General features: G+C 54.3%; 1 protein-coding gene and 1 non-coding gene across 9 annotated transcripts in view; both read right to left on the bottom strand.

Annotated features, from left to right (window-relative positions):
- Positions 1 to 22,774, bottom strand: part of WNK2 (WNK lysine deficient protein kinase 2) — a 125,203-nt gene extending 102,429 nt beyond the window's left edge. For 6 of the 8 annotated variants that reach the window (XM_047779320.1, XM_047779324.1, XM_047779325.1 and 3 more), the window contains exons 1-2: positions 22,594 to 22,774; positions 21,392 to 22,062 (exon numbers count right to left, since the gene is read on the bottom strand). In XM_047779320.1, the coding sequence (XP_047635276.1) occupies positions 21,392 to 22,060 (669 nt within the window). In that variant the 5' untranslated portion in view covers positions 22,061 to 22,062; positions 22,594 to 22,774. The remainder of the gene's footprint in view (positions 1 to 21,391; positions 22,063 to 22,593) is intronic. The other 2 variants (XM_047779326.1, XM_047779328.1) reach the window with 1 other exon arrangement.
- A 1,833-nt stretch (positions 22,775 to 24,607) lies between these two features.
- On the bottom strand, positions 24,608 to 24,821 carry LOC125128568 (small nucleolar RNA U3). Its single transcript, XR_007135272.1, has one exon. It is a non-coding gene; the product is annotated as a small nucleolar RNA U3 (small nucleolar RNA).
- Between the last annotated feature and the right edge of the window lie 981 nt (positions 24,822 to 25,802).

Below are 25,802 nucleotides of genomic sequence, written 5' to 3'. Positions count from 1 at the left end.
CCAGATCTAGGCAGGTTTCAACCCCTAGGACTGCACTTGGGAGTTTATCCAAAACCGAGGGCTTAAAAAGATAAAGTACAGAAGACTCTTGATAATAATTCAGGATGGGGAGTTGCTACCATGGCACAGTGAGTTAAGAATCCGGCTGTAGCAGTTCAGGTTGCTGCGCAGGTATGGGTTCAATCCCCAGCCCAGTGCAGTGGGTTAAAGGATCCTGTGTTCCCACAGTGGTGGCACAGGTCACAGCCGTGGCTCAGACTCAATCCCTAGCCTGGGAACTTCAATATGCAGCAGGTGCAGCCATAAAATTTAAAATAATAATAATAGTAATTTGGAGTGGGATAAGGTTTGTTAGTCTCTTTCTGGCCTGTTTGGAATGTCTATAATGACAAGTCAGAAATAACAATACTGGGGTATTCTGGCCCTCAGTCAGCACCAGTGGTCTTGCCTATGGTTTGGATGCTTAGGGCATGCCTCTGCCAGGGAGACCTGACCAAGCACAGGCATCACGGGCAACTCCATGGGCCCCTGCAAGCTGTCATCCTCTCCACTTAGCAGATGAAGAGATGGAGGGTCAGGGAGCAGCCCTTACTCACCCTGCGGTGCTGCACACCCAGCCACCTCCACAGCCTAATCCCCAAGAAAACCCAGGAGAGGGGGCTGGTCTTGCTCCCTAAGGGGCCACAGCACCCTGCAATGGCAGCAGATGCCCTGTGGACCATCTTCAGTGACTATTCCTTGAGGGCAGGTGTGGCATCCATCAACCCCAGCACTGGCTCACAGGAAGACCCATCTACCACATCAGCCACATGGCCACCAGCCTCCCTGATGTCCCAATTAAGGACACCTGGGGGAGTTCCCATTGTGGCTCAGCGGTAACAACCCAACTAGTATCCACAAGGACACAGGTTCGATCCCTGGCCTTGCTCAATGGATTAAGGATCCAGCATTGCCATGAGCTGTGGTGTAGGTTACAGACGTGGCTGGGATCCTGCGTGGCTGTGGTTGTGGCTGTGGCCAGCAGCTATAGATCCCGCTTGACCCCTAGCCTGGGAATTTCCATATGCCACAGGTTTGGTCCTAAAAGAGCAAAAAAACGGGCGGGGGGGAACACTTGGAAATCCACAGCCCCCCGCCAAATGCCAGGATGGGCATATCTGGGCCAGACAGGGCAGATCCCATGCCCCTGGGGTCTCCTGAGCATCCCATTAGCACCCCTGGCAACACGTGAAGCTGTGTCTGGGCAGATGCCACATGTTGGGGTCACCTGTGTTCACAGCTGCCAAGACCAGGGTGAGGGAGGAGGAAAGTCCCAACCCCCAAAGAAAAGAGGGGGGTCCCACACATTAGGGGAAGAAGCTGACCCCAGACATCATGCCATCCATGGGCCTTGGGGGGACAGGAAGACGTCCTAGAAGGAGACGCAGAGCAAAGGTGCCAAAGACCACCCTACTGGCATTAGTCTCTTCGTCTGTAAGATGGGCACTGGGCAGCATCATGGGAACTTGCAGGCAGATGCTCCATACAGGGCCGGGGTTGGTGCCCAAAATCAACCACCCTGGGTGCACCCAATGAACAGTTACTATGACCTCTGGCTCAGGCCTGAGGCAAAGGGGCTTCAGCCAGACCCCTCCACACCACGTGTCCAGGCTCACCCCTGGGTTTCTTCTACAGTCCAGAACTACTGTCTAAAGCCCCCAATACAATCTGTAGAACCCATAACCTATGCCCAAAGGTTGGTTAAAGGAACCAACTGGTGGTTGCTCAAAGGAACCAGCATCTCTGACCGAGGCTTCAGAACCCCCCAGGGAAGGGCCCGCATCTACACAATCTCAAGGTGGCTCTTAGGCCCAGTGCCCCCAGTGCAAAGGCTTCCTTGAACACTGTCCCCAGCTCTGTCTGCATAGTGCTCACTCAAAGAGTAAAAGTCAAAACTAAAGATAAAATAAAATAAAATCTCTCTGCAGTGCCAAAAATACCTCCCCATGGGATGAGGAGGCAGGCGCCAGCTTCCACAGCAGCAACTGTTGCTATGGATACAGGGCTCCTGCCAGCAGGGGGTGGGGACCGAGATGGGGGAGGGGGGAACAAGTTGGGGAGGGGAGTACAGAGTTGAGAGATGAGGGGACAGAGATGCGGCAGAGAGGAGAGGAGAGGACAGACACGAAGGAAGGGGGACAGCGGTGGGGGAGGGGGAACAGAGATGGGGTAAGAACAGAGAGACACTAGCAGAGGGCAGGAGAGATGGGCTGGTAAGCTCGAAGGAAGCACCTGGCTAATTCTGGCCCTCATGACCCCCATCGCTGGTAATGCTGATCCGCAAATATAGACTTTGGTGGGGGGGGTCACTAAGCAGTAATATTGGTGCCAAAATGGAAGGCTCTCCCACAAGTGTGAATGCATTTCTTTTTTTTTTTTTTGTCTTTTTGCCTTTTCTTGGGCCGCTCCCGTGGTATATGGAGGTTCCCAGGCCAGGGGTCTAATCAGAGCTGTAGCCTCCGGCCTACGCCAGAGCCACAGCAACGCAGGATCCGAGCTGCATCTGCAACCTACACCACAGCTCACGGCAACGCCGGATCCTTAACCTACTGAGCAAGGCCAGGGATCGAACCTGCAACCTCATGGTTCCTAGTCGGATTCGTTAACCACTGCGCCACGATGGAAACTCCGTGAATGCATTTCTAATTTGAGCAAAACCCAATGAACTCCCCCAGACAGCCTGGATTCCTACTATGCACTGGCTCCTCTCACCTAAAACTGTTATCTTCTGAGGGCTGAATTTACTCTCAGCCGGTGGCCATCAGAGGACAGCCCTCCTGGAGGGGGCCTGAGGGAATGGCTATAGGACACCTGCCATGGAAACCCCAGTCCTGGGGGATCCCACCTGGCAGGTATGGTCCACTCAGCCCTCTGGCCCCAGGTCACATGCAGCTCCACGAGGGGCAGATGCAGGCACATGAGCCACCAGCCCCAGAGCTAGGCTCCAGGCAGGAGCTTTCAGGATAGGACCTCTAAGGCCCATCAGCTAGCTGCCCACTCACTCCTGCCCAGAGGTTCTGCCCCACTGTGCCCAGGTCTCTGTTCATAACTCTCCCCAGAGGCTTCCCTACCCCTCAAGAAGCCACCCCCCTGGAGCCACAGGCCATGCAGCACAGGTTGCAATAAGAGGCTTCATTTCCTTCTGCTGCCCCAGTCATGTGAGCCTGGAGGCTGCCTGTATGGATAGGTCCCCAGGAAGGGGCCACAGCCCTCCTCTGCCTCTGCTGTTCCTACCCCTCACAAGCAGCTGCCAGGCCCTTCTCCCTGAACCCTGTTTACATATCACCCCAAGAGCCTGCATCAGCCCCCCACACCCACTGGCCAGGCCAGGCGCTCCTTGACCAGAAGCCCTCCTCTCTGGCACTCACCCCAGACCCGGCCGCCCCCAAGCCAGCCAGCCCGGCCATCCACTCATGGGGAGCACAATCCTAAGGAGCTGTGGGGCTCCCCTCAGCTCTAAGCGAGCCTTGCCCATAAGCCCCCAGACATTCCTCCCACAGGTGGTCTCTCCTGGACCCAGCTCTGAGCTGTGCTCTCTCCTCCATGAGGCGAATGGCTTCCTGTCACTGCTGTAACAAGCTGCCACACTGCAGCCCAAACAGCCCACGTTTATTCTCTCAAAGTTCTGGGGGCCAGAAGCAAGAAGGCAGCCTCACTGGTGGAGTCACGGTGTCACACGCAGCCTGCTTCCTTCTGGTGCCCCATGGGGATATCCCCCTCCCCCAGCCCAGCCTCAAGAGGCCACCTTGTTCCTCAGCTCATGGCCCTATTCTTTGTCTTCTGTCATCCCATCACACTGGGACCCTCTTGCCCCTCAAATAAGGACCCAGGTGACAACCTTGGTCCCACCTGGATAATCCAGAATCATCTCCCATCTCAGGGTCCTCAAACCATGTCGGAGTTCCCACTGTGGCTCGGAGGGTTAGGTACCCGACTAGGATCCATGAGGATGTGGGTCTGATCCCTGGCATCGCTAAGCGGGTTAAAGATCTGGTGTTGCAGTGAGCTGTGGTGTAGGTCACAGACGTGGCTTGGATCTGGCGTTGCTGTGGTGTAGGCCGGCAGCTGCAGCTCTGATTCAGCTGCTAGCCTGGGAACTTCCATATGCTGCAGGTGTGGCCCAAAAAGCCCAACCAAAAAAACCAGCCATGTCTGCGAAGTCATTCCAGCCACAGAGGTGTCATATTCAGAGACCAGAGTGGGAGGCTGTGGTGCTGCCATCATCCAGCTTCCCACACCCTCCCTGCCCATCTGACTCTGGAGCTGGACCTGGCAGTCTCCTACCGCACACTCCCTTCCCACCCTCCCTGGGGCTGGCCAGCACCCAGCTTCATGCTGGACATTGAGGCAGCAATGCCATCTTTTTAAATGTGCCTTTTTCTTCTCTATTTTCCTCTCTAAATGAAGGAAGCCCCACGTGGCCACCGTTCATCTGCATGCCGGCTACCACTGCCCACACGGGCCCATCTGTCCACACTGTCTGCACCCCCTCCTGGCCGCCACACCTGCTTCTGGGCCGTACCCCACACCCTGCCCACCAGGCCCAGTGTCCACACTCCAGGTTCATGTTGCAGGCAGAGTTTAGCAAAGCATGCTCAAGGCTCCTGACAGTGCCCTGGAACCGGGTCACACTGACTTGCCCCCTTCTAGGAAGAGCGCTCTCTGGCCTGGGTGGTAGGGGCTCTGGTCAGCAAAGGCTTGCTCCTTGGGCAAGACAGGAACTGCCAGTGGACCCCTCTGCTCCTAGGGAGGGTGGGTGTTCCAGGCGGGTGTTCCATGGCTGTGGATGCTCTGAGAGGCCGACAGGAACCCAGGCAAAGGCAGCCCAGGACAGGGCAGGCCATATCCAGCAAGCACAGCCTTCATGGGCCTGAGTCCCCAGAACCCCAGGGATAAGCCAACCTCCTGGGCAACAGCCAGGATTCAACAAGAAACAGAAGCACATGCGGTAGCACAGGGGGGCCCTCAGTGAGCTTTCAGGCCGCTGCTGTTATCATGATCATTAATAATTACACTCAGAGACCAGGTCATTTGAATCCCTCCTAATTCAACCTCCACCAAACTCCACCTACCCCTGGCCCACCCACAGTCTTTGCCTTCCTTCAAAGAGAAAACACAGCAGAACTCTTTCTTGAAAGGCCATCAGCCATGGAAAACCTGCCTGAAACAGCCACTCCTCCCCAGGAGAAGGGCCCACTGGCAGTTCCTATCTCACCCAAGGAGCAAGCCTTCGCTGCCTGACAGGGCCCCAGCCTTGCTGCCAGAACTCTGGGAGCCTGCTCCCCCTCTGCAAGGCTGCCCAGAGGGCTTATCATCCCCACAAAAGTGCCCTCAGGGTGGGCAGGCCTCCTCCCTGGCACCCAAACCCAAGACGACAGACAAACATGCACACAAAGGCCACCAAGGCCTGATGGACATCTTTTTCCTTTTCTTTTTTTCTTTTTCTTTTCTTTTCTTTTCTTTTTTTTTTTTTTTTCTCTCTTTTTAGGGCCACATTTGCAGCATATGAAAGTTCCCAGGCTAGGGGCCGAATCAGAGCTGCATCTGCAATCTACGCCGCAGCTTGTGGAAACGCCAGATCCTTACGCACTAAGCATCAAGGCCAGGATCAAACCTGCATCTTCATGGAGACTAGGCTAGGTCCTTAACTCACTGCACTACAACAGGAACTCCTAATGAGGTGACATGCAACCTGCATAAACAACAGTCAGAGGTGGGGAAGCAAGAGTCAGACTCCACTGCTGCCACATGGAGGCCAAGAGGAAAGGACCTCAGGGGCAGGGCTGTGGGGTGGGCGGGGCCTGTGGTGGGCAGGCACACCTGTGTCAGTTCAGCTAAGCCCAGCAGGGCCCAACAGTGCTGATCAGCTACTGACTTCCTCTGTCATATGGCCCAGCGCCTGTGCCAAACCCTAGTCCCGTGGCTCCTCTGAGCTCCTCCTATGACCTGTGGGCCAGGGGTTTATCCTGAGTCACATCTGAAGGGCAAGCCCCCACTGTAACCCCTGGCCTGGCCAGCAGCACTCACAGAGGCCCAGCCTGGCTCCAGGTGGAAAGCTGGCTATATTGCCTCTGTTCTGCCTTGCCAGACCAAGGACACAAAGGGCCTGACTCCAAAATGCACCCATAAACCACTCCAGGAAGCAGCCAGCAGGGCCAGAACGTTCCAGAGTCACCATCTTGCTCCCCTCCAGGAACAGAGCAGGCCTTTGTTTTTTATCATCGCTGTCATCAAATATTTACAGAGGCTGACGGACATCTCAGGCAGGCCAGCCGGGAGCCAAACACGGAGCTTCCTAGGACACGCGGAGGTGCAGGTGAGAAGGCAGAGTGGCCAGAGGGGTGCGGCTTCCTGCAGGGCGGCCACGGCACTCCCTGACTGGAGCAAGCGTGCCCACTGTGGGCTGGGTCCTTGTTGTCCGGACATGGAGCCCAGGGCAGGCTGCCTCCAACCCTCCACTCCCTACTGCAAGAAGTCCACGGAAACAGGCTGAAGGGCCCTTCGCACTCGGCCTCCAGGGGAGCCTAGAGCAAGGGTGTGAGAGGGCACCCCTCCAGCCCTGGCAAGCGGGGGCCCAGCACTGTCAAGGACCAGGGAAAGAGCAGCCCCGGACCCCACGTCCATCTCAGCCCCCTCTCTCCAACTCAGGACTGGAAACCACTCAAGAGTCTGTCCAGGAACTGACAGACCGAGACCACCTACACAGTGGAACAGGGACCAACTGCTGATGGGTGCAGCCAGGGCTAAGTCCCAAAGGGCACAGTGCCATGCACAGTGGCAGGCACAAAGGGCTGAACACGGACCGTGCTATCGCCATGCAAGAGACTCTAGCGGGCAGGCAATCCACAGGCAGCGCGGTCAACGGCACCCGAGGCAGGGGATCACGGGGCGTCTGCCTCTGCTGGGGCTGTTCATAGCACACTGACCTGCCATGTTGGCTCAAGCAGTTTCATCTCCTTGATAATAAAGCAACACCCCTCTATCCTTCAGTGTTTTCCTTTACTTTCATAGAATATCATCTATAACCCTTTCTTTTTCAAAACTCTTCCACTGTTTATTTTCCTCTCCTTTTGCTTCATTTTATTTCTAGCTGGTAGCTTTTCCTGTGTTTTGCCATTTTCCCTAAACATACTGCCCTCCTCCTCTGAAGTATCCCTGAGTTGATTCACTTTCCAGTCTCCTTTTTAACCTTCTCCTTACAAACACAGTCATCTGTGCATACGTCCCCTTGGGTGAAGCCAGGTCTGTAGCCACAGCACCCGGACCCTAGACTGGGCAGACCACCTGGGGGCCCCAAACCCCACACTAGTCCCGCAGGTACCCAGGGGTGTTCTCCAGGAGATGTTAACCTCAAACTTGGAACGCAACTAAGCAAGATGGGAGGGGGCAGGCAAGCCCCCGTGAGGCTGGGCCCCAAACCCCGGGATTCAGGACAGGTGGGGAGTGGGTCCCCCGGCATCTAAAGGCCAAGGATCCCATTCACGGTCAGGGCCACGGATGACTGGGAACATCCCTGCCTGGCACCTTCCACCACCCTCCAGGAACCAGCCCCCTCTGTGTGACTCCAAATCCCTCACAGCACCACACCTGAGCTAACGGCAAAGCCTCAGTGCTCTCCGTCACCCCACAGTAAAACCAGAACACCCAACTGCCCAAGATGCTAGGAGCCAACCGCCCTCTCCGCACAACACAGCCCCTACGCTATCTGCACAGTGGCTCTTCCCCACCTGACAGCCTCCTCCCCACACAGGGAGGAGGTGCTCCAGGTTCAGGACGACTCAGCACCCACACAAGGCCCATAGTCCAGGCCCATGCCCTCCACCGGAGTCCTCACTCAGAACCACCCAGATCAGATGTCCCTAAGGAAATGTCCAGAAGCTTGCCGAAGGACAGAGCATCACCATTGAGGACAGCTTTTGTCCTCCTAGGAGCCCAACAGTCCGGGTGACCAAGCCAACCCCTACATTTTGTGGGGGGAGGCGGGGGAGGAGGAGACAGAGAAGGGGGCCAACCATCCCAAGTGAATGCTAAAGCAGGTCATATGCATATGCCACGGGTCCAGTGCACAGCCAGGGCTGGGCGCTGCCCATGTCCCCAGGGTCCAACGGGCCCAACAACCTGGAAGGATGGGAGGAGGGCTTTCAACAGTGGCAGGGAACCCTCGTACTGCTGGTAACCAGTGACCCTACAGTCCCTAAAGTCAATTACTGCTACTATGCAAAAACACTTCAGGATGATGGAGTGTTTCCAAAATCCAAGCACACGTGGATACCCCCCTCAACACCCAGGAAGACGCCTGGTGATGGCACTGCTGCCCTGCTTCCCATCCTCTCTCCTCCACCCTTCAAGTTTGCAATGCTTCTTCCAAAAAAGTCAAACTCACTCTCCTGCTTGAAACTTTTAATTAAAGAGAAGAAATGCCTCAGAACCTGTTGGGGCAGGTGTCAGTGGATTGCTGCCGTCCAACGCAGCAAGATGACTTCCTGGCTTGAGGACACACCACAGCAGTCACCTTTCTCCTGGGGAGCCCCAGGGACGCTGCATCCACAGGGTGCGGGGGGGGGGGGGGGAGGGCACCCTGACATATCTGGCCCCACCCCGGAGATGACAGGGGCGGGTAAAACCCTGGGCCTGGCTGTGGGCAGGGCTGGGGTGAGCCCACCCTGAACTCACCCCTCCCCCTGGGGGAAAGGGGAGGCTGGGGACCCGCTCAGCCCTGCAGGGGGTTCTCGCCAAAGCTGGAGGAGGTGGGAGCTGCAGGCCGTGTGGTGATTCACTGCACACGTTAGCCCAAATGCTACAATTATGACTTTGCAAAACACCCAAGAACATAAAAAAGAGACAAGAAGGGCACGTACCAAAGTGGAAACTGCTCTGTCAGAGGAAGGAGATTTGGGGAGTTTTTTCTTCTTCAGTTTTCACCATCTGTCACGTCCGTCATTTTCCTAGGAACTTTTTTTTTTTTCTTTTTGTCTCTCTGTCTTTTCTAGTGCTGCACCCTCAGCATGTGGAGGTTCCCAGGCTAGGGGTCTAATTGGAGCTGTTAGCCATCGGCCTATGCCAGAGCCACAGCAATGCCAGATCCGAGTCTCGTCTGTGACCTACACCACAGCTCACGGCAATGCCAGATCCTTAACCCACTGAGCAAGGCCAGGGATCAAACCCACAACCTCATGGTTCCTAACCATTGAGCCATGACAGGAACTCCTTCCTAGGAACTTCTGTAGCTGGAAACGCACCCCCCCTACCCCACCCCCCCGCCCCAGCCCCCAAATCCCTGCAGTGGCCTCCCCCTCCATTGCCAGTCACCCCCTCCATTCTTACAACCCCCACTCACCAGAGAGGGTCCTGTGCTAGCATGAAGGGGGGACCTGGCTCTCCCCTCCGTGCCACTTCAGCCCAGGGCTGAATGGCCCTCTGGTGGTTCGGGTCCTCCTGACAGCAAGTCCCACTACAGGGCCTCCTTCTCCTGACTCTGGGGCTCAGAAGCACTTGGGATGGCTGGGGCTCCCCTGAAGGAGTGCAAGTCCTGGCAGGATCAACAATGCAACTTAAAACAGGCACGGTCTTTCCCTCTCAGGTGCAGAAGGAAGGAGGCCAGGCGGCCCTGAGCCCTGGAACAATCCGTGCCTGCAGTCCAGCCTCCTGGCAGGGCCCCTAAATGGCCTGGTTCAGGTCCTGGCTCTGCCAATGACTGCCCATTGGGAGAGGGAACAATGTGATCAGATTTGTCTTTCCAGAGAGCCTGAATGACTCCAGCAGAATCAACTGTCGCAAAGGCTGTGGGGTAACCCCCTTGCAGAGTCCCTTCTTCATCACCTGGCAGTGGACTACTTGGCCTAGAGACCACTGTCAGCATCACCAGCAGGGAGCCAGCCTGCCCTGTGTCTGTGATCTACATCAGCACCACCGATGGGGCGCCTGTGCCAGAAACTCAACCCGAGTGTAGTCGTGCAACAATATTTGACAACCCAGAACGCAGTCTCTGTAGAAGGAAAAGGCAGTGCCGCAAAAGATTCAAAAATAATGATCTTTAAAAGGTGGTGGGACTGTTCTAGGTTAAAAGTGACATGACAAGCAGAGGTACTGTACAACTCTTGACTAGATCTTGGATCCAAACTGGAAAATTATTAAGAACACAATTGGGAGGCAGAGTCCACATCAGACACATGGCTGACAGCATTCAAGTTAGATGTGAGTGTGACACTGAGCTGTGGTTTTGTGGGAAAACATCCTCACTTCTATAGGAGACATGTGCTGGACAAAGTGCAAATGCACGAGAATGAAACAGATGCAGAGGCATAGAGATAAACCAAATGTGGCAAAATGTTAACAACTGGTAACTCCAACTGGCCTGTCCAAGTTTTTCAAAATAAAAAGTCTGTGGGGAGATGAAAACTGGATTGGTGGCAAAGAGGAGAAAGCTCAAAGAAAGAAGGAAGAGGAGAGAGTTCCCATTGTGGCTCAGTGGAAAAGAATCTTACTAGTATCCAATGAGGATCTGGGTTCGATCCCCGGCCCCACTCAGTGGGTCAAGGATCTGGTGTTGCCATGAGCTGTGACATAGGTCACAGATGTGGCTTGGATCCAGTGTTGCTGTGGCTGTGGTGTAGGCCGGCAGCTGTAGCTCCGATTCAAACCCTAGCCTGGCAACTTCCTTATGCCAGGGGTGCAGCCCTAAAAACAAAACAAAAAAAAACCCAAAAAACGAAAAAATAAGGAAGAGGAGAGGATGCGGCCGGGTCACAGGATCCCAGCTACAGATGTCTGGAGGTGAGAGGTGAAAGGAGTGGAATGTTGGCCCCTGGACATACTCAGAAACAGTGAGATATGCAAGTTTTTCTGTTTGGCAGACAGGCCCAGGCAGAGGAGGGCCTCATCAAACCAATCAGACCTTAGAAGGATGAGGTAATGGGCAACAAAAAGACCTTGGGAGAATAAGGCCACCAAGACATATACTGGCAAATGTCATTGCCTACTTCCTATCCCTGCACCCACTGCCTGCCACCCTCCTCTACCAACAAAACGGACTGTGCCTGGCCTTTCCCAGAAGCCCTTGCAGCTAAGTGAGGCCACGCAATCTCATTCTAATCAGAAAAACCAAAGAGGCTTACCAATAAACCATTTGCTCTATGGATTAAAATATGGACATTTTACCTATGGTCATGATGCCTGGAGCTATGGCAGCCTTTCTGCCACCATGAGGCAATGAGCCTGGGGATACATTCAACATGGCTGAGGAAAGTAGACGAGAAAGAGGGACAGCACCTTTGTCCCTGCTGACACTGCTGAGTCACTAGGGCCATCGACTGGCCATCCCCAGGTTTCAGATTCTGGAGATGATCAAAGGTCTGCACTGCTTAGCCACACTTGGCTTGCAGCTGAGAATCTTCCCACCTCATCCACTTCTGAGCAGGCACACAGAGAACCAGGAAAGCAGGAGGCCTGGGGGGAAAAGTGGACATCATAAGGAGGACAGGTCTTTCCAGGGCAGCTTCTGGCCTGAGACAGGTAGGGAGTCTCTAGGGCAAGGCCATATCTAGATCCAAGTGCTGCCAGCAACACCACAGACAAGTGAGATGGGAACCCCCATGGTATTTGCAATGGAACCGAAGCATGCCACGGGAACATGTATACCTCCAACAACAGTCGGCCAACAGGACACTCCCCAGGAGCCATCCTGGTCCCATGAGATGTTTGCAAATAAAATAAAATGCGGAAGAGGTGCCAGGCCTCCTACACTCCATCAAGAGCGTCACAATACAGGGAGTGTTTTAAAGGCTCTGAAAAGTCCCACAACAGCAACGCATGCCTGATCCAGCACTCCCCAAGCCCATCTAGTAACAACTCCCTTTCCACAGCAACCCTCTGAACACACATGGAATCCAGGGGAGAGGCCTGAGGTATGCTATCAGCTGCTGTCTCTCAGTGCTTGGATGTAAGCCACCTTCCCTGAGTCTCCTCATCTATGAAAACAGAATCCCCAAACTTCTCAAGGTGGTACTGAGGACCTGATGAACTCACACGTGGGTCTAGGCCTCCAAGAAAGTCCTCACCATGCCCCCACTTCTTCCTGCCCTCCTGCCCTCAATCCTGCCCCCAGCCGCTGACAGCCAGGCCTGAAGTACCCTGCCAAGGAGGCCCCCCAGAGCCAAGCCAGGACAGCCATGCACAAATGCCAGGACTCAGGGGCACCACACCTCCCCGGCACCCTCTCCACGCCACAAGCTCCTCTACCTGTGTGCCTGGGCAGGGCTCGTGGCACATCACCTTTCATTTCTGGAGCACCACAGAGAGACCCTACTGCTGAACACCAGGAAAAATGCCGAGCTCAAGGGCATTGAGCCAGCCCTGGTCCTCAGGGAGGTGGGGTATCAGGGGGACCCCTACCCAGGCCCTCCCAACACATGCATGAGAGCATGAAGACCACTTGGCACAGAAGCCTCCGGAAGCAGATGCTCAGGAGATCCAGATGGGGCTGCCTCTCCATAGCCAGGGATACTCTGCCCAGCCTGCAGCCTCCCCTCCAGGGTTGGGCAGGACTTTCTGGAAAATCCCTCCAAGAGGACCAGAAGAGGAAGTACAAAGAATAAACCCCAAACCATAGCCTCTCCTTGCAAGCCAATAAATAGCGTTAAGGCACACTTTAGAAACAATTACAAAGATTTTAAAAGCTATGACAGGCAATGAAGGCAGCTGTATGTATAAAAGATATATATGTAAGGAAATAACAACTTGGAGGTAATACGTGAAAATAATACAGTTATATTCACTTGGATTATGGGTATTTTTTTTCATTTCTGCAAACTTCTTTAATGTAGTTGTTACATTGTTTTATATTTTAAGTAATAAACTATTTTTAAAGAAGTTTTCCGCTTATACAAAGATTGAGCAGAAAATACAAGTTCCCTTATCCACCCTCATACACACACACAATTTTCCCTATTATTTTCCCCATTATGAACATCTTGCATTGGTGTGGTACTATGTTATATCTGGTGCACCAATATTGATATATTACTATTAACTGAAGTCCAGAGATTACATTATGGTTCTCTCTCGGTGTTGCACATCCTATGGGTTTGGACAAATGTATGCTGACAGGTATCCATCATTATGGTATCTCACAGCATAGTTTCACTACTCTAAAAATCCTCTGCGCACCACCTATTCATCATTCCCGCCCCCCTAACACCTGGCAACCACTGATCTTTTAACTGTCTCTATAGTTTTGCTGTTTCCAGAATGTCATACAGTTGGAATTATCATACAGTTTGCCATCTTTTCAAACTGGCGTCTTTCACTTGGTAACACGCATTTAAATGTTCCTCAGTATCATTTCTTTCTAGCCCTGGATAATATTTCATCATCTGGATATACTACAGTTTATCTGCTCAATTACTGAAAGACATTTTGTTTGCATCCAGGTTTTAACAATTATGAATACAGCTGCTGTTGAGGTCTGTGTGCAGTTTCTGTGCCGACATAAGTTTTAACTTATTTGGGTCAATACCAAGGAGCATGATTGCTGCATCACTGCTCAAAATGTGTTTGGTTCTGCAAGATGTTGCCATATTGTCTTCCAAAGTGGCTGTACCATTTTGCATTCCCATCAGCAGTGAATGAAAATTCTTGTTGTTCTTCATCCTTGTCAGCATTTGGTATTGTCAGTGTCCTGAACTTTCACCCTTCTGACAGGGGTCTAGTGATGTCTCCTGGTTTTGATACACATTTCCCTGATGAAATATGGTGGGGGTCATCTGTTCCTATGTTTATCTGCCATCTGTAATGAGATGTTTGTTAGGGTCTTTAGCCCACTTCCTCCCCCACCCCAACCCCATGTAATTTCCTCTGTTTAAGAAACCAAGGTCATGGAGTTCCCGTTGTGGCGAAGTGGAAACAAATCCGACTAGGAACCATGAAGTTGCAAGTTTGATCCCCGACCTCGCTCAGTGAACTAAGGGTCCAGTGTTGCTGTGAGCTGTGGTATGGGTCGCTGATGTGGCTTGGATCTGGCGTTGCTGTGACTGTGGCGTTGGACGGCAGCTGTAGCTCCAAGCTGACCCCTAGCCTGGGAACCTCCATATGCTGCAGGTATGGCCTTAAAAAGCCAAGATTTAAAAAAAAAGAAAAGAAAAGAAACCAAGGTCAGAGGCAAGGAGGAGGCCGTGGCTCTGTGTCCCCCCTTCCCTGGCCCACAAAAAAAGGTTTTGGGCCCATTTTTTAATCTGGTTGGTTAGTTTCTTATTGATAAGTTTTAAGAGTTCTTGGTACATTCCGGGTAACAGCCCTTTATCAGATATGTGTTTGGCAAAGTTTTCCTCCTTACCTTTTCATTTGTTTGCAGGCCTTTGCAGAGTAGAAGTTCTTCATTTAAGGAAGCTAAACTTAATTTAAAAAGTCATTGCCAAACCCAAGGGCACCTAGGTTTCCCCCTATGTTATCTTCCAGTAGATTTACACTTTTGCATTTTATTTATTTATGTTTTTTATGGCAGCACCTGTGGCCTATGGAAGTTCCCAGGCTCGGGTGATTTGGAGCTACAGCCACAGCAACACCAGATCTGAGCTCGCTGGCAATGCAGGATCCTTTAGGCCACTGAGTGAGGCTAAGGATGGAACCCACATGTAACCTATTGGACACTATGTTGGGTTCTTAATTTGCTGAGCCACACAGGAACTTCTGCATTTTATATTTAAGTCTATGATCCATTTTGAGTTAATTTTTGTGAAAGGTATAAGGTCTGCATTCAGATTCATTTTTCCACATGTGGGTGTCAGGCTGTTCCAGCACCATTTGTTAAAATGACCATCTTTCTCCATTCCATTACACTGACTTACTGCTCACTGATCACTTTTCTTTTCTTCTTTTCCAAAAACTTTAACTTGTATCTAAAGAGAGCTGACGTAAATTGGAGGTGGAAGGCAGGTATTCCAGGAAATCTGAGAATTCAACTCTCTCGGGAATAGAGTTGGATTTGAAAACTATCTGAAGTGGGAGAAACTGCAGCTGACTCAGGGTGCCAACCTGACAGGTTGTCCTCACCTAGGGGCCTCTCCACCCAAAACACGGCCCTGGGTTGTCTGTGGCCAGAGGCAGATCTTAATCTGCTTAGAGATTCCAGCTGCTGTGTTCACACCCCTTCCTTATCTGCAGCAGCCACATGCTCAGGCGGAGCCCTCAGCCAGCCTGGCCCTGAAGCCCCTGCGCCACCCTGTGACCAATCCAGCCTCAGGCAGGCCTCCCTGCTCCTCCAGGTTCAGCTGGCTCTCTACTTCAATCTCAGTTTCTTAAAACAGTTTATCTGCAGGGGGCAGCAAGCCTGGATGAGAAGAGACTTAACTCTGAATGCCTGCTCAAGGCTCGGTGTTCTCCGTAGTCCCCATGGCCCTGGGAGGGTCAGCCAGCACTATCCCCACTGCACAAACGGGTAAACCAAAGTTCACAAAGGCAGATGCCCACTGGGAAGCTGTGGGGCCGGGGTCCAAATGCAGCAGGGCACCCTGCACCCAGAGTATTGGTGTTAACTGCACAGGGGGCCCTGCCTGGCTATGAAGTTCCTCAATGCCTCTTCTCACCACCTCTGGCAGATGTCAGCATCCATCTCACCATTCAGCCAAGGCAGACCACAAAGGAGACCCAAGACTGTGGCCCAAAGTCCTTCAGGACTGGGTCAAGCTCTCCTCCATCAAAGTGGTGACCTGGAGCCCTGTGTTGCCACCTTTAGCCTCATTCAGCTCCACTCTGGAGCCAGCCCAAGCCACTGGCCCCAGGAGATGCCTATGGCCAGGCAGAGGGCTGCTGGAGTCAGCCATTCTGGAAGGTGAGTGGCAGGTGCCCAGCAAATCCAGCTGGGCCACGACCACAGAACACACATTCCCCAGACTCACTCCTCTGCATCCTGCAGGCTTCTTACAAACATCCTTCCTCCATGACAATCTGGCTCTTTTACCACCACTCTCCTGCTCACCATGGTACTCCAGGGCTGGAACCAGGACACATGCCCCCCAAAATGCCACTGAGCCCATAAACCACACCAGCCTATTCTGCTGAGCTCAGGCACAGGACCCAGTGTTGGGAACCCTCTGGAATATCCACCCTCTATCCTTCTCTTGGCAATTTTCTGGCCACCATTATGTTCCTGCTAATAGTCCACCAGCAAAGCTTCACCAACCTCAGAGTAATACCCCAGCCATCACCTAGAAATGGCACAGGAGGTGGAGAGATGCCCACTAGCCCACCACCCAAGTTAGTCTGGGGATCTTCCCTCTGGTGTCCAAGTCACTGGGCAATTTGGGCCTGAAACAGGCCCGGCCTGGTACCCTGGCAAGCCAGGGCCTGGAGGACACTTTGAGAGGCACACACTTGGCCATAGGTGCAGCTGCTTCCAACAGGGAATAAGCCTCAATGCCCAATGTGCCTACAATGGTGACTCACAGCCAGGCTGCTGGTCCATCACTGACCAGTGTGCTAACCACACTCACCTTGCCAACACTGCTTGGGGGCAGAGGAAGGGCCTCTGGGTTCTGGACACCCACATTGCTGCACTGGTGGGCCCCTCCCAGTGCACTCCACAGGCCCCTCGGGCAGCTGGCACCAACCTTTCTAGCCAACCAAATCAGAACGGTGCTCGGGGTGGCATATGAAACGTCATTTGGCAGAGCAAGCTCCATGTTGACACCCAACCACTTCCAAATCACACCTCTTCCAACAAAATTAAACGCTTAGAAGATTTTTTAAAAATAAAAATAAAGAGTTCCCTTTGTGATGGGTTATGAACCCAACTAGTATCAATGAGGATGTGGGTTCAATCCCTGGCCTTGCTCAGTGGGTTAAGGATCCAGTGTTACTGTGAGCTGTGGTGTAGGTTGCAGACATGGCTCAGATCTGAAGTTGTTGTGACTGGAGCATAGGCTGACAGCTGCAGCTCCAATTTGATTCCTAGCCTAGGAACTTCTATATGCCATGGGTGTGGCCCTAGAAAGCAAAAAATAAAATAAAATATAAATTAAATTAAATTAAATTAATAAAGGAGTTCCCTTTGTGACTCAGCAGTTAACAAACCCGACTAGCATCCATGAGGATGCGTATTTCATCCCTGGGCTCACTTAGTGGGTTAAGATCCAGCATTGCTATGAGCTATGGTATAGGTCACAGACACGGCTCAGATCCAGGGTTGCTGTGGCTGTGGTGTAGGCTGGCAGCTATAGCTCCAATTGGACCCCTAGCCTGGGAACCTCCATGTGCCACAGGTGCAGCCCTACAAAGATAAATAAATAAATAAGCAAGCAAGCAAAGTGACTGAGCTGAGCCCTGAATGTCGTGCTCCAGCAAACAAGCACCATCTCCTTTGCACATCCCTTATCTCCCCATGCAGCCAGATCAGGCTGCTCATGGCTCCTCTGAAGCAGATGAGGCTAGCAGCTGAGCCTCCCACATAAGACCACAGCACCTTTCAAGTCCAGGCCTCAGGCCCCCCAGACCAGAGGGCATGTGCCCAGCCTATCTATGAAAGGCGCCAGTGCACCTGGTATGGTCAGTTGTGTGAGCTCAGTACCCAGTACAGGTGGGCCACCCACAGCCAAGAGAGAGGTGCCAGGCCACACTGGTGGCAGGCAGACCTGGCCATCCTCTGAGGACATCAAAGGGACTGGCATGCTCAGCACAGCAGCACACAGCAAGCCCCTGTGGGCATCATCCACTTCTGGGGCACAGGGCACAGGCAGATGAATGGGACACTGAGGTCCGGCTGAGGTCGGTGTGTGGGGAATACATGGGCTGCTCGAAGGAGATGCCAGCAGGTCCTGTGGTCCCCATATCCACAAGCCCCTCCCTGGTCTGGAGCCAGTCACCAATGGGCAGTGCAGAGCAGGATGGCTTCATGATGACACCTGAGGTTTCCAGCCAACTGTCCTTGGCTGGCAGGGACTCAGGTCCCATGGTACCCCCTTCTCGCAGCCCCAGGAAGCCCCTCCAAGTACTCTGGGCAGAGGGTTAAAAGGACTGACACCTCCATGCAGTGAAATGACTCCCACACTGGGCACAGGACAGGACACAAGTGCAGGAAACATGCGTTTTGGGTGGAATCCCCCAAGAGGCAGTGCCCAACCCTGAAAGGGCATCTCATAGCTCCTTCTGTGGGGGTGGCAGCACAGAGGACCTGAGACCCATCTTCCCTGAAGGCAGGGTCTGCTGATGGGAGCGGCTCAGAACCAAGGCCCTCTCCAGTGTCTTGAGGAAGTCACTTAGGCAAGTAGGGCAGGGAAGGCCAACAGGCCACCTCCAACGAGGCTTCTGGATGCTGGCTGGGATCTGGGTGGGCTGAATTTTCTCGGTTCAGAGACACTGCCTGCGGCTCAGAAGCATCAGCAGGTGAGAGAGGGTTCCCTGAGCTACCTGGGACTGAACTAGTGGCCCAGACCTGCCCCACCCCAGGCAGCCCAGAGCTGACCAGTAGACCCTAGCAATTCCGTGCCCTGTCTGACAGGATGGGGTCTGCGAGGGGCCAGAGCTGGCCAGGGAATGTGGGAAACGTAAGCCAGGGTGAGGGCAGCGGTTCTGGTTGCATTCGTACTTCCTCTACTGTAACGTGGTCTGGTGCCAGAAATACACGTTCATTCAAAGAAAACAGAAGGGGAAGTAATACTTTAAAATGGCTTCCTCCGAAAAATCAGTGTCAGATTTGAATATCTGGAGAATTCAGGTGAAAACACCTCTCTGCCCTTCACTGTGATATGAACACATACTGCTCTTTCTGCAAAGCTCTTTCAACACTAAATTATAGATGGAAATTGGAAGTCATAGGGATCTTACATCCTCCAGGTTAGACTTATTAGGTCCAAAAATGCAGCCTTTCCTCCCCTTGGCAGGGAACCCTGGAAAAAGCAAGCAGGTGACACTATTTCATCTCTGAGGGAGGTGGGCAGGGTACCTGGGTTAGTGTCGCAGACCACCAACCTATGGTCCCAAGGGTGAGAGATGGAAACCGACTTTGGAGCGTTCCAAAGCTGCCAGCTGAGGAGCTTATGGGGGTTGGGAAAGGTGGGCTGGAGGGCAGGAGGAACCCTGCAGAGCCCCTTGTACTGAAAGCAATACTCTTGGCAATCCACTCTCCACTGGGAGTCCTGATGCCTGGGAATTCCAAGAGCTGGGTGAAGGGTGAACATCTCCGCCCTGTGCATTAGGAAACCCCCTCCCTAGGCACAAGGCCAGCATGTCACCTGTCACCCTCTCTGTGCTTGGTGGTCTGAGAGGACTAACCCAGGCACCCTGCCCTCCACCCTCATCACCTCTCCTAAGGACAGCCTTTTCCCATGATGCTGCAATCTCTCTCTATCATCTGTATCCTCACAGGTGACCTTGGGGGGGGGGGCGGTTCTCAACAATAAAGTGAGGGAAACAACAGCCTCCTATTTAGTGAAGAAGAGGGTACACACACACAACAGGCTCTCAGCTGCTGTTCTAAGCTGGGTCCTGCCCCGGCCCATGTAAAACCCTCTTAGACCCACCCAGCAGAAGGCAGCTGACCCTAAATGCTGCACATCAGCCCTCTTCTTGGGGGAAATACAGGAACAGTTTCTTGGGTGGCACAGGGCCCCCAGTAACTTCAGTATAAGAAATATAACCATACAGATTAGAAGCCATCTCTCGCCTTCACACTCCCACCTAGAACATAGGAATATAAGCCCCCTGGATAGCAAGCAGCCAGGTTCCACTTTGGTGCCATTCTGCTTAGGGACCCAGAGGCAGAAGAGTTTGCCTTGCCTTAAAGGGAATGGGAATTAACAGCATCCTCCGAGGGTCACATGCGCCTGCAATGTTTCAACCAGATCTGCTGGGCTCCGCTGCTGAGATCCAACTCAGTTCCTGCCTGCTGCAGCACCCCCACTCCTGCCCTCCACCCTGCAGAGGCATTCCGTGGCACAGCACCCGTGGGTGCCTGGATGCCACACTAGGTCGCTTGGCAAGATCAAGCAGGGCAGGAGGGAAGGCGCACAGCTACACTCTAGCTTTGGGCATCCTCTTTTCCCTCTCTGGTCTTCCCTTCCCAGGTCGTCTCTCCTCTCTAAATTCACCCACAGCAGAGATGCCCAGCTCACTCCCATGCCATCCTAGCACACCCAGGTCCCCAGACCACAAACAACTTTTCAGCGGGGCCCAGAACCTGTGGCCATGGGGGAGGGGAGCTCTGGGACTCAACCAGATGCCACTGGCCCCACTGTGAAAAGTCTGTATTTCCACCACAGAACCAAAGAGCCATGGGGAGGGATGGTCTCTGGAGCTCTTTGTCTCAGGAGAAAGGCTGAGAACAGGTGGACACTGGATGCATTAGCCAGTTCTCTCTCTCTCTCTCACTCACACACACACACACACACATACACGGCACCCTGCAGGGGCCCAGAAGACAAAGCAACCAAAATCCCACCTCTGAGCCAAAAAGGCAGGCTGCCTGCCACACTGCGTCAGGACTGGAGCCCAGCTAACTTTACAGGGTGCTGAGGTAGGCTTACATATGCGGCTGGCTCTCTCATACAGGCCAGCCCTGTGCCTGACAGCTGTTCCCCCAAACAAGGGAGGGCCCGTAAACACCCACTGTGACAGGCGCTGCCCTGGCTTCCATGGCCAGCCCAGGGCAGCTTGAGTTACCATTTATATAATCTTCCAGGGCTGGGGCTGACACAGCCAACGGGTGAGGGCAAGGTTATAAAAAATGCATATCCGGAGACTCTGCATCCACAAAAACAAACACAAAAGAAAACAAAGCCCACCTGCACTTTGCATGACTTGGTTTTAAGATCTCTCACACACCCATTTTGTAAACTAACAAGACCTAGGAGCCCCAAGAAGCCAGTGACAACCCTTTCCAGGCTTGGTTCCACAAACCCAAGGGCCCAGCAGGCCTCACCTTAAACAGATCCGGGCCAGAAGAAGCCCCTCAGACATCCCCAACTGGGGCATCTACACTCCACAAGACATAGGAAGGTGCTCACTTAAGAGCAAATGAGAGTCCCCCCAACCATCCTGTAACCATAGGGCCCTGCAGCCCCCACATTTCTTCTGCAAAGACAGACTATCCAGACAGCCTGGTCTGGACAGTGGAGAAGAAGGAGCAGCATTGAGAGGTACTGACAGACACGCGCTCGAAATGCCCCCCTCTCCATCACCAGCCCACACATTGGGAGGTCCAACCTCCCTCTCCCAACCTTCACCATACAGTCCTCGGGCACAAGCAGCCACCAGCACAGAGGATGACAGTGACACACAGACGGCCCCACCAGGGTTGCCTGAGGCCAGCCAGGCATGACCCGATGCCAGAACGCACTTGCCGACCTGCAGTCAGCGCGTCCCTCACCTGCAGCTCACACCAGGCTACCTCCACCCAGGTCTCAGTGTCCAGCCCCTTGTAGACCGTCTTGAAGGAGCCTCGGCCAAGCTCAATGTCGAACTTGAGGAAGCGGCCATCCAGGGAGGTAGCCACGGCCTTGAGGTCATCCTCGTCGTCCTCCTCCTCCTCGGGCTCCTCCCGGTGTGTGCGCCCGAGCTCAGGCCTCGCCTCGGGCGCCCCAGCGTCCTCCTTCTTCGCAGCTTCCGCCTCCTCCTCGCTAGGGCCACCGTCCGGGACCGGCGTGGGCGCGGGGTCTGGGCCAGGCTCCTGCGTGCCAGCAGGCTCGGGGACCGGGTCGGCAAGGGCGCCCGGCGGCGCTGCAGGCGCGGCAGGAGCGGGGGCAGCCGGGCGGCCGCGGGCGCGCTCAGCGATGAGGCGGCGCGTCTTGCAGAGCAGCAGCACCCTGCGCTGCAGCGGCTGCGGGGGCTGCGCGCCCGGGGCCTCGGCAGCCTCCAGGCCCGGCGGCTCCTCCTGGTCCGACTCCACCACGCTGCGCCGCAGGAAACGCTGGGGCCCGGGCCGCGCCGCCCGCGCCCGCGGCACCGCCGCGGGCTCCGCCATGCCCGCGGGCCCCGCACCGCGCCCGGCCTCCATCAGTGCGCCGGGGGCTTCTCGGCGGCCGCCATCGTCGTCCATCTCTGCGGGCAAGGACACAGAGCTGGTGTGAGCTCGGGCCCGCCGCACCTGCCCGGGCTGTGGGATGAGACAGCGCCGCCCCGGGGCCCGTTCCCTGTCCGCCCCGGCAGTGCAGAGGCCTACTGGGCAGTCTCTGAGGAGGGGGCTACAGGAGGCCGGGTTGGGTGGGAGGGGACCGTGCCCTCCTCAGGCCTGGGCCGCAGAGGGGGCCTGCTGGGATGTCCCAGGGGGGCCGGGAAGAGGGGCACCTGTGCCCTGCCCAGCCCCAAGAAAGGGGGCCTACTGGGATGTCCCTGGGAGGTGGGAGGGGGTGAAGACGGGGCCAGGAGGCTCGGGCTAGGGGTGTGGGGGGCCCGTGTCCGGTTCAGCCCTGGGCCGCGGAGGGACGAAGGAGGTTGGGGGAGAGGGAGGTAATGGCCAGGCGGCTGCTCCACAAAGGACGGCGGCCCGGGGCGCAGGAGGGGCGCGCGGGGAGGGGGCTGCGGCGGCGCGGCGCGCACACAAAGGCGACGGGCGGGGGGCTCGGGACTCACAGGGTGAACGGGCGCCGTCCATGCCCGCGGCCCGGCAGCCAGGACCGGCGAGGCCGCGCTCAGGGCCGGTATCGGGGCTGGGGTCCGCGCTCGGTCCGGGGTCGCTCTCAGAGCCAGGGTCCGCGCTCCGGGCCCAGGTCACCTCGGCGCCGGGTCGCGGCGCTTCTCCCTCGGGCCGGCCCGCTGCGGGGCCGCGCTCCCGCGTGCTGCTCCGGCTCCGCGCGGCTGCGCTCCCGCACCGGCTCCGACCCGGCGCGCGAGAAGGGCGGGGCATTCGGCTGCCCGCCCCCGGTCGGCGCGGCGGGGCGGGGCCTGGCACGCCCACCTGGCCTCGGGTGCGCGCGGCCACCTGCGGGCGGGCCCCCGAGCCACCCAGGCCCGCTTCGGCCCTCAAGCTACCTGCTCCAGGAGGCACTACTGGCCCCCCGCCCTCGAGGCTTTTTGGAATGCTCCGGGAGGCTGCTGGCCCCGATGGCCTGTTATTCCCCCCTGCAGAACTAGCTTGGCCTTCCTGGTTTGTCCACCTGGAGCAGCTGCCGATTTCTTAAAGACGCGTTCAGTCCAGAAAGACACCCTAAGTTCAAGCCTATCCGTTTCAAGCTTGCCCATGACGGATGTGCCTAGGTCTGTCAAAGGAAAACTGAGAAGGGATGAAGCAAAGCGTATTACAGACGGATGCATGCAAGCCAGTCCGGCCTTCGTACTCCCTGGGACAAGCTGGTGGCATATGGGCATCATGCCTGCCTGGTGATGGAGGAGACGGCTGGCAATTCACATCATCACTTGCAGGCTGCTGCCCACCCACAGCTGGCAGATGTGCATAATATGGCATCAGTATCCCTACACATCGCAGGGGAAGCCCAGGCTCTGGGAAACTGGGAAGCACTGCCCCTGACTGAGTGCTATGTGCTCTCTGAGCCATTAGGGGTAGTTTTGGGCAGCTCTGCCTTACAGGCTTCTCATGACAAGGAGCCCACTTTCTCTGCTGATGCATGACCATGAGTACACAGCTAAGCAGCTAAGACAGTTTGCTCATTCATGAGATGTATATAATGGTCGGAGCACAGCTGGTATTCAACACATGCTCACGAAGACAGAAAGGAAGACAGGGCTCACCCTCCGCCTCTGCTCCATTCAGTCCCCAGCATAGCCCACTGGTAGGAAGGTTAGGGTCTGCCTTGCCCCCAGGGAGCCCAGTTAAGAGGTACTTTTTGGAGCAGGTCTGACTTTGACTATTCTCAGGAGCACGCCGTCAGTCTAGTACAGCCCCTGAGGGCCACTTCCCTGGGTGCCTCACTCAGGCCACAGCATGGAGAGGTGGCACTCACTTGAAAACTATGCAGGCCCCACTCCAAAGGCAGGTGAAGCAGCAGGGAGCCTAGGTCCCAAAAGCGGACAGGGGCCAATGGGGAAGAGTGTGTTAGGAGAGCAGAGCAGGGAGGCAGCAGGGGTATCCTGGAGTGATGGGGACAGGGCACCTGGAGGAAGGGGTTGGGGCAGATAGATGGGTGGGGACACTTGGGCCACCCAAGCTTAGGCTCCTAGGCCCTGGAGGCTCCCGCAACTCTCTCTGAAAATGATGGGAAGGTCAAATGATGGGGCCCCTGGGGAAGTCTCCCCATCCAGTGGGAGCCAAAAAGTTCCATAATAATTTTTCTTTCTTCTTCTTCTTTTTTTTTTTTTTTTTTTTTGCCTATTTTTTTTAGGGCCGTACCCGCGGCATGTGAAGGTTCCCAGGCTAGGGATCTAATCGGAGCTGTAGCCGGCAACCTTCACCGGAGCCACAGCAACACTGGGTCCGAGCCGTGTCTGCAACCTGCACCACAATTCACAGCACCGCCAGATCCTTAACCTACTGAGCAAGGCCAGGGATCGAACCAGCAACCCCATGGTTCCTAGTCGGATTTGTTAACCACTGAGCCATGATGAGAACTCCTCCTTCTTTTATTTTACTTTTTTAACAAGTTTATTACTCTCATAAGCTGTCTTTAGATAACACCAAAGTGTAAATGAAACCATTCACACGGTATTCTCTCCCTCTTACTCTCTCAAAGAGAGAGAAGAACAATCATCAATAGCAAGCAGTAGCTGCAGAAGCAAAACCAACCGCCTGCTTCATGCTCAGGAGAGAACACTGCGTCTCCTCCTCGTGGTTTCTGGTGCTCTACACATTCAGAGAAACTTCTCTAGTCACAAACTATAGAAATGATCCCTGAAAGTATAGTCTACCTCCTTCTTCTTTTATAATAAAATGATATAACATTTCCTTTACTCCCAAATTTGGAAACATGTGTTGATTTTTTAAATAACACTTCCATTGGGTTATGTTTTGTTTTTTGGGTTTTTTTTAGGGCTGCTCCCACAGCATGTGGAGGGAGGTTCCCAGGCTAGGGGTCAAATAGGAGCTGTAGCTGCCGGCCTATACCACAGCCACAGCAACATCAGATCTGAGCCATGTCTGCGACCTACAACACAGCTCATAGCAACACCGGATCCTTAACCCACTGAGTGAGGTCCAGAGATAGAACCTGTGTCCTCATGGTTGCTAGTCAGATCCATTAACCACTGAGCCATGATGGGAACTCCCTGGGATATAATTTATATACATAAAAATTCACTTTTTTAGAGTTTTTAGTATATTCACAGAGTTGTGTGATCTCACTACTAATTCCAGAACACTTTCATCACTCCAAGAAGAAACCTGATCCTTAGCCATCACACCACCATCCCCTTTCACAAACCCCAGCTAACAGTAGTCTACTTTCTGTTTCTATAGATTTGCTTATTCTTAACATCACACATAAATGGAATCATAGGAGTTCCCGTCGTGGCTCAGTGGAAGCAAATCTGACTGGCACCCATGAGGACACAGGTTTGATCCCTGGCCTTGCTCAGTGGGTTAAGGATCCGGCGTTGCCATGAGCTGTGGTGTAGGTCTCAGACACAGCTTGTATCTGGCGTTGCTGTGGCTGTGGCGTAGGCCAGCAACTACAGCTCTGATTTGACCCCTAGCCTGGGAACTGCCATATGCTGTGAGTGCAGCCCTAAAAAGACAAGAAAAGACCCCCCAAAAAGGAGTCATACCATATATGGTACAGTCTTTTGTGACTAGCTTCACTTTATCCATGTTGTAGCATATATCACTACCTCCCTCCTTTTTGTGACCAAATAATATTCTTTTGTAGAGATATACATATTGATTTTTTTAA

This window comes from Phacochoerus africanus, chromosome 5, assembly GCF_016906955.1.
Source record: "Phacochoerus africanus isolate WHEZ1 chromosome 5, ROS_Pafr_v1, whole genome shotgun sequence".
Lineage (NCBI taxonomy): Eukaryota > Metazoa > Chordata > Mammalia > Artiodactyla > Suidae > Phacochoerus > Phacochoerus africanus.
This window is presented reverse-complemented; position numbering and strand designations above follow the sequence as displayed.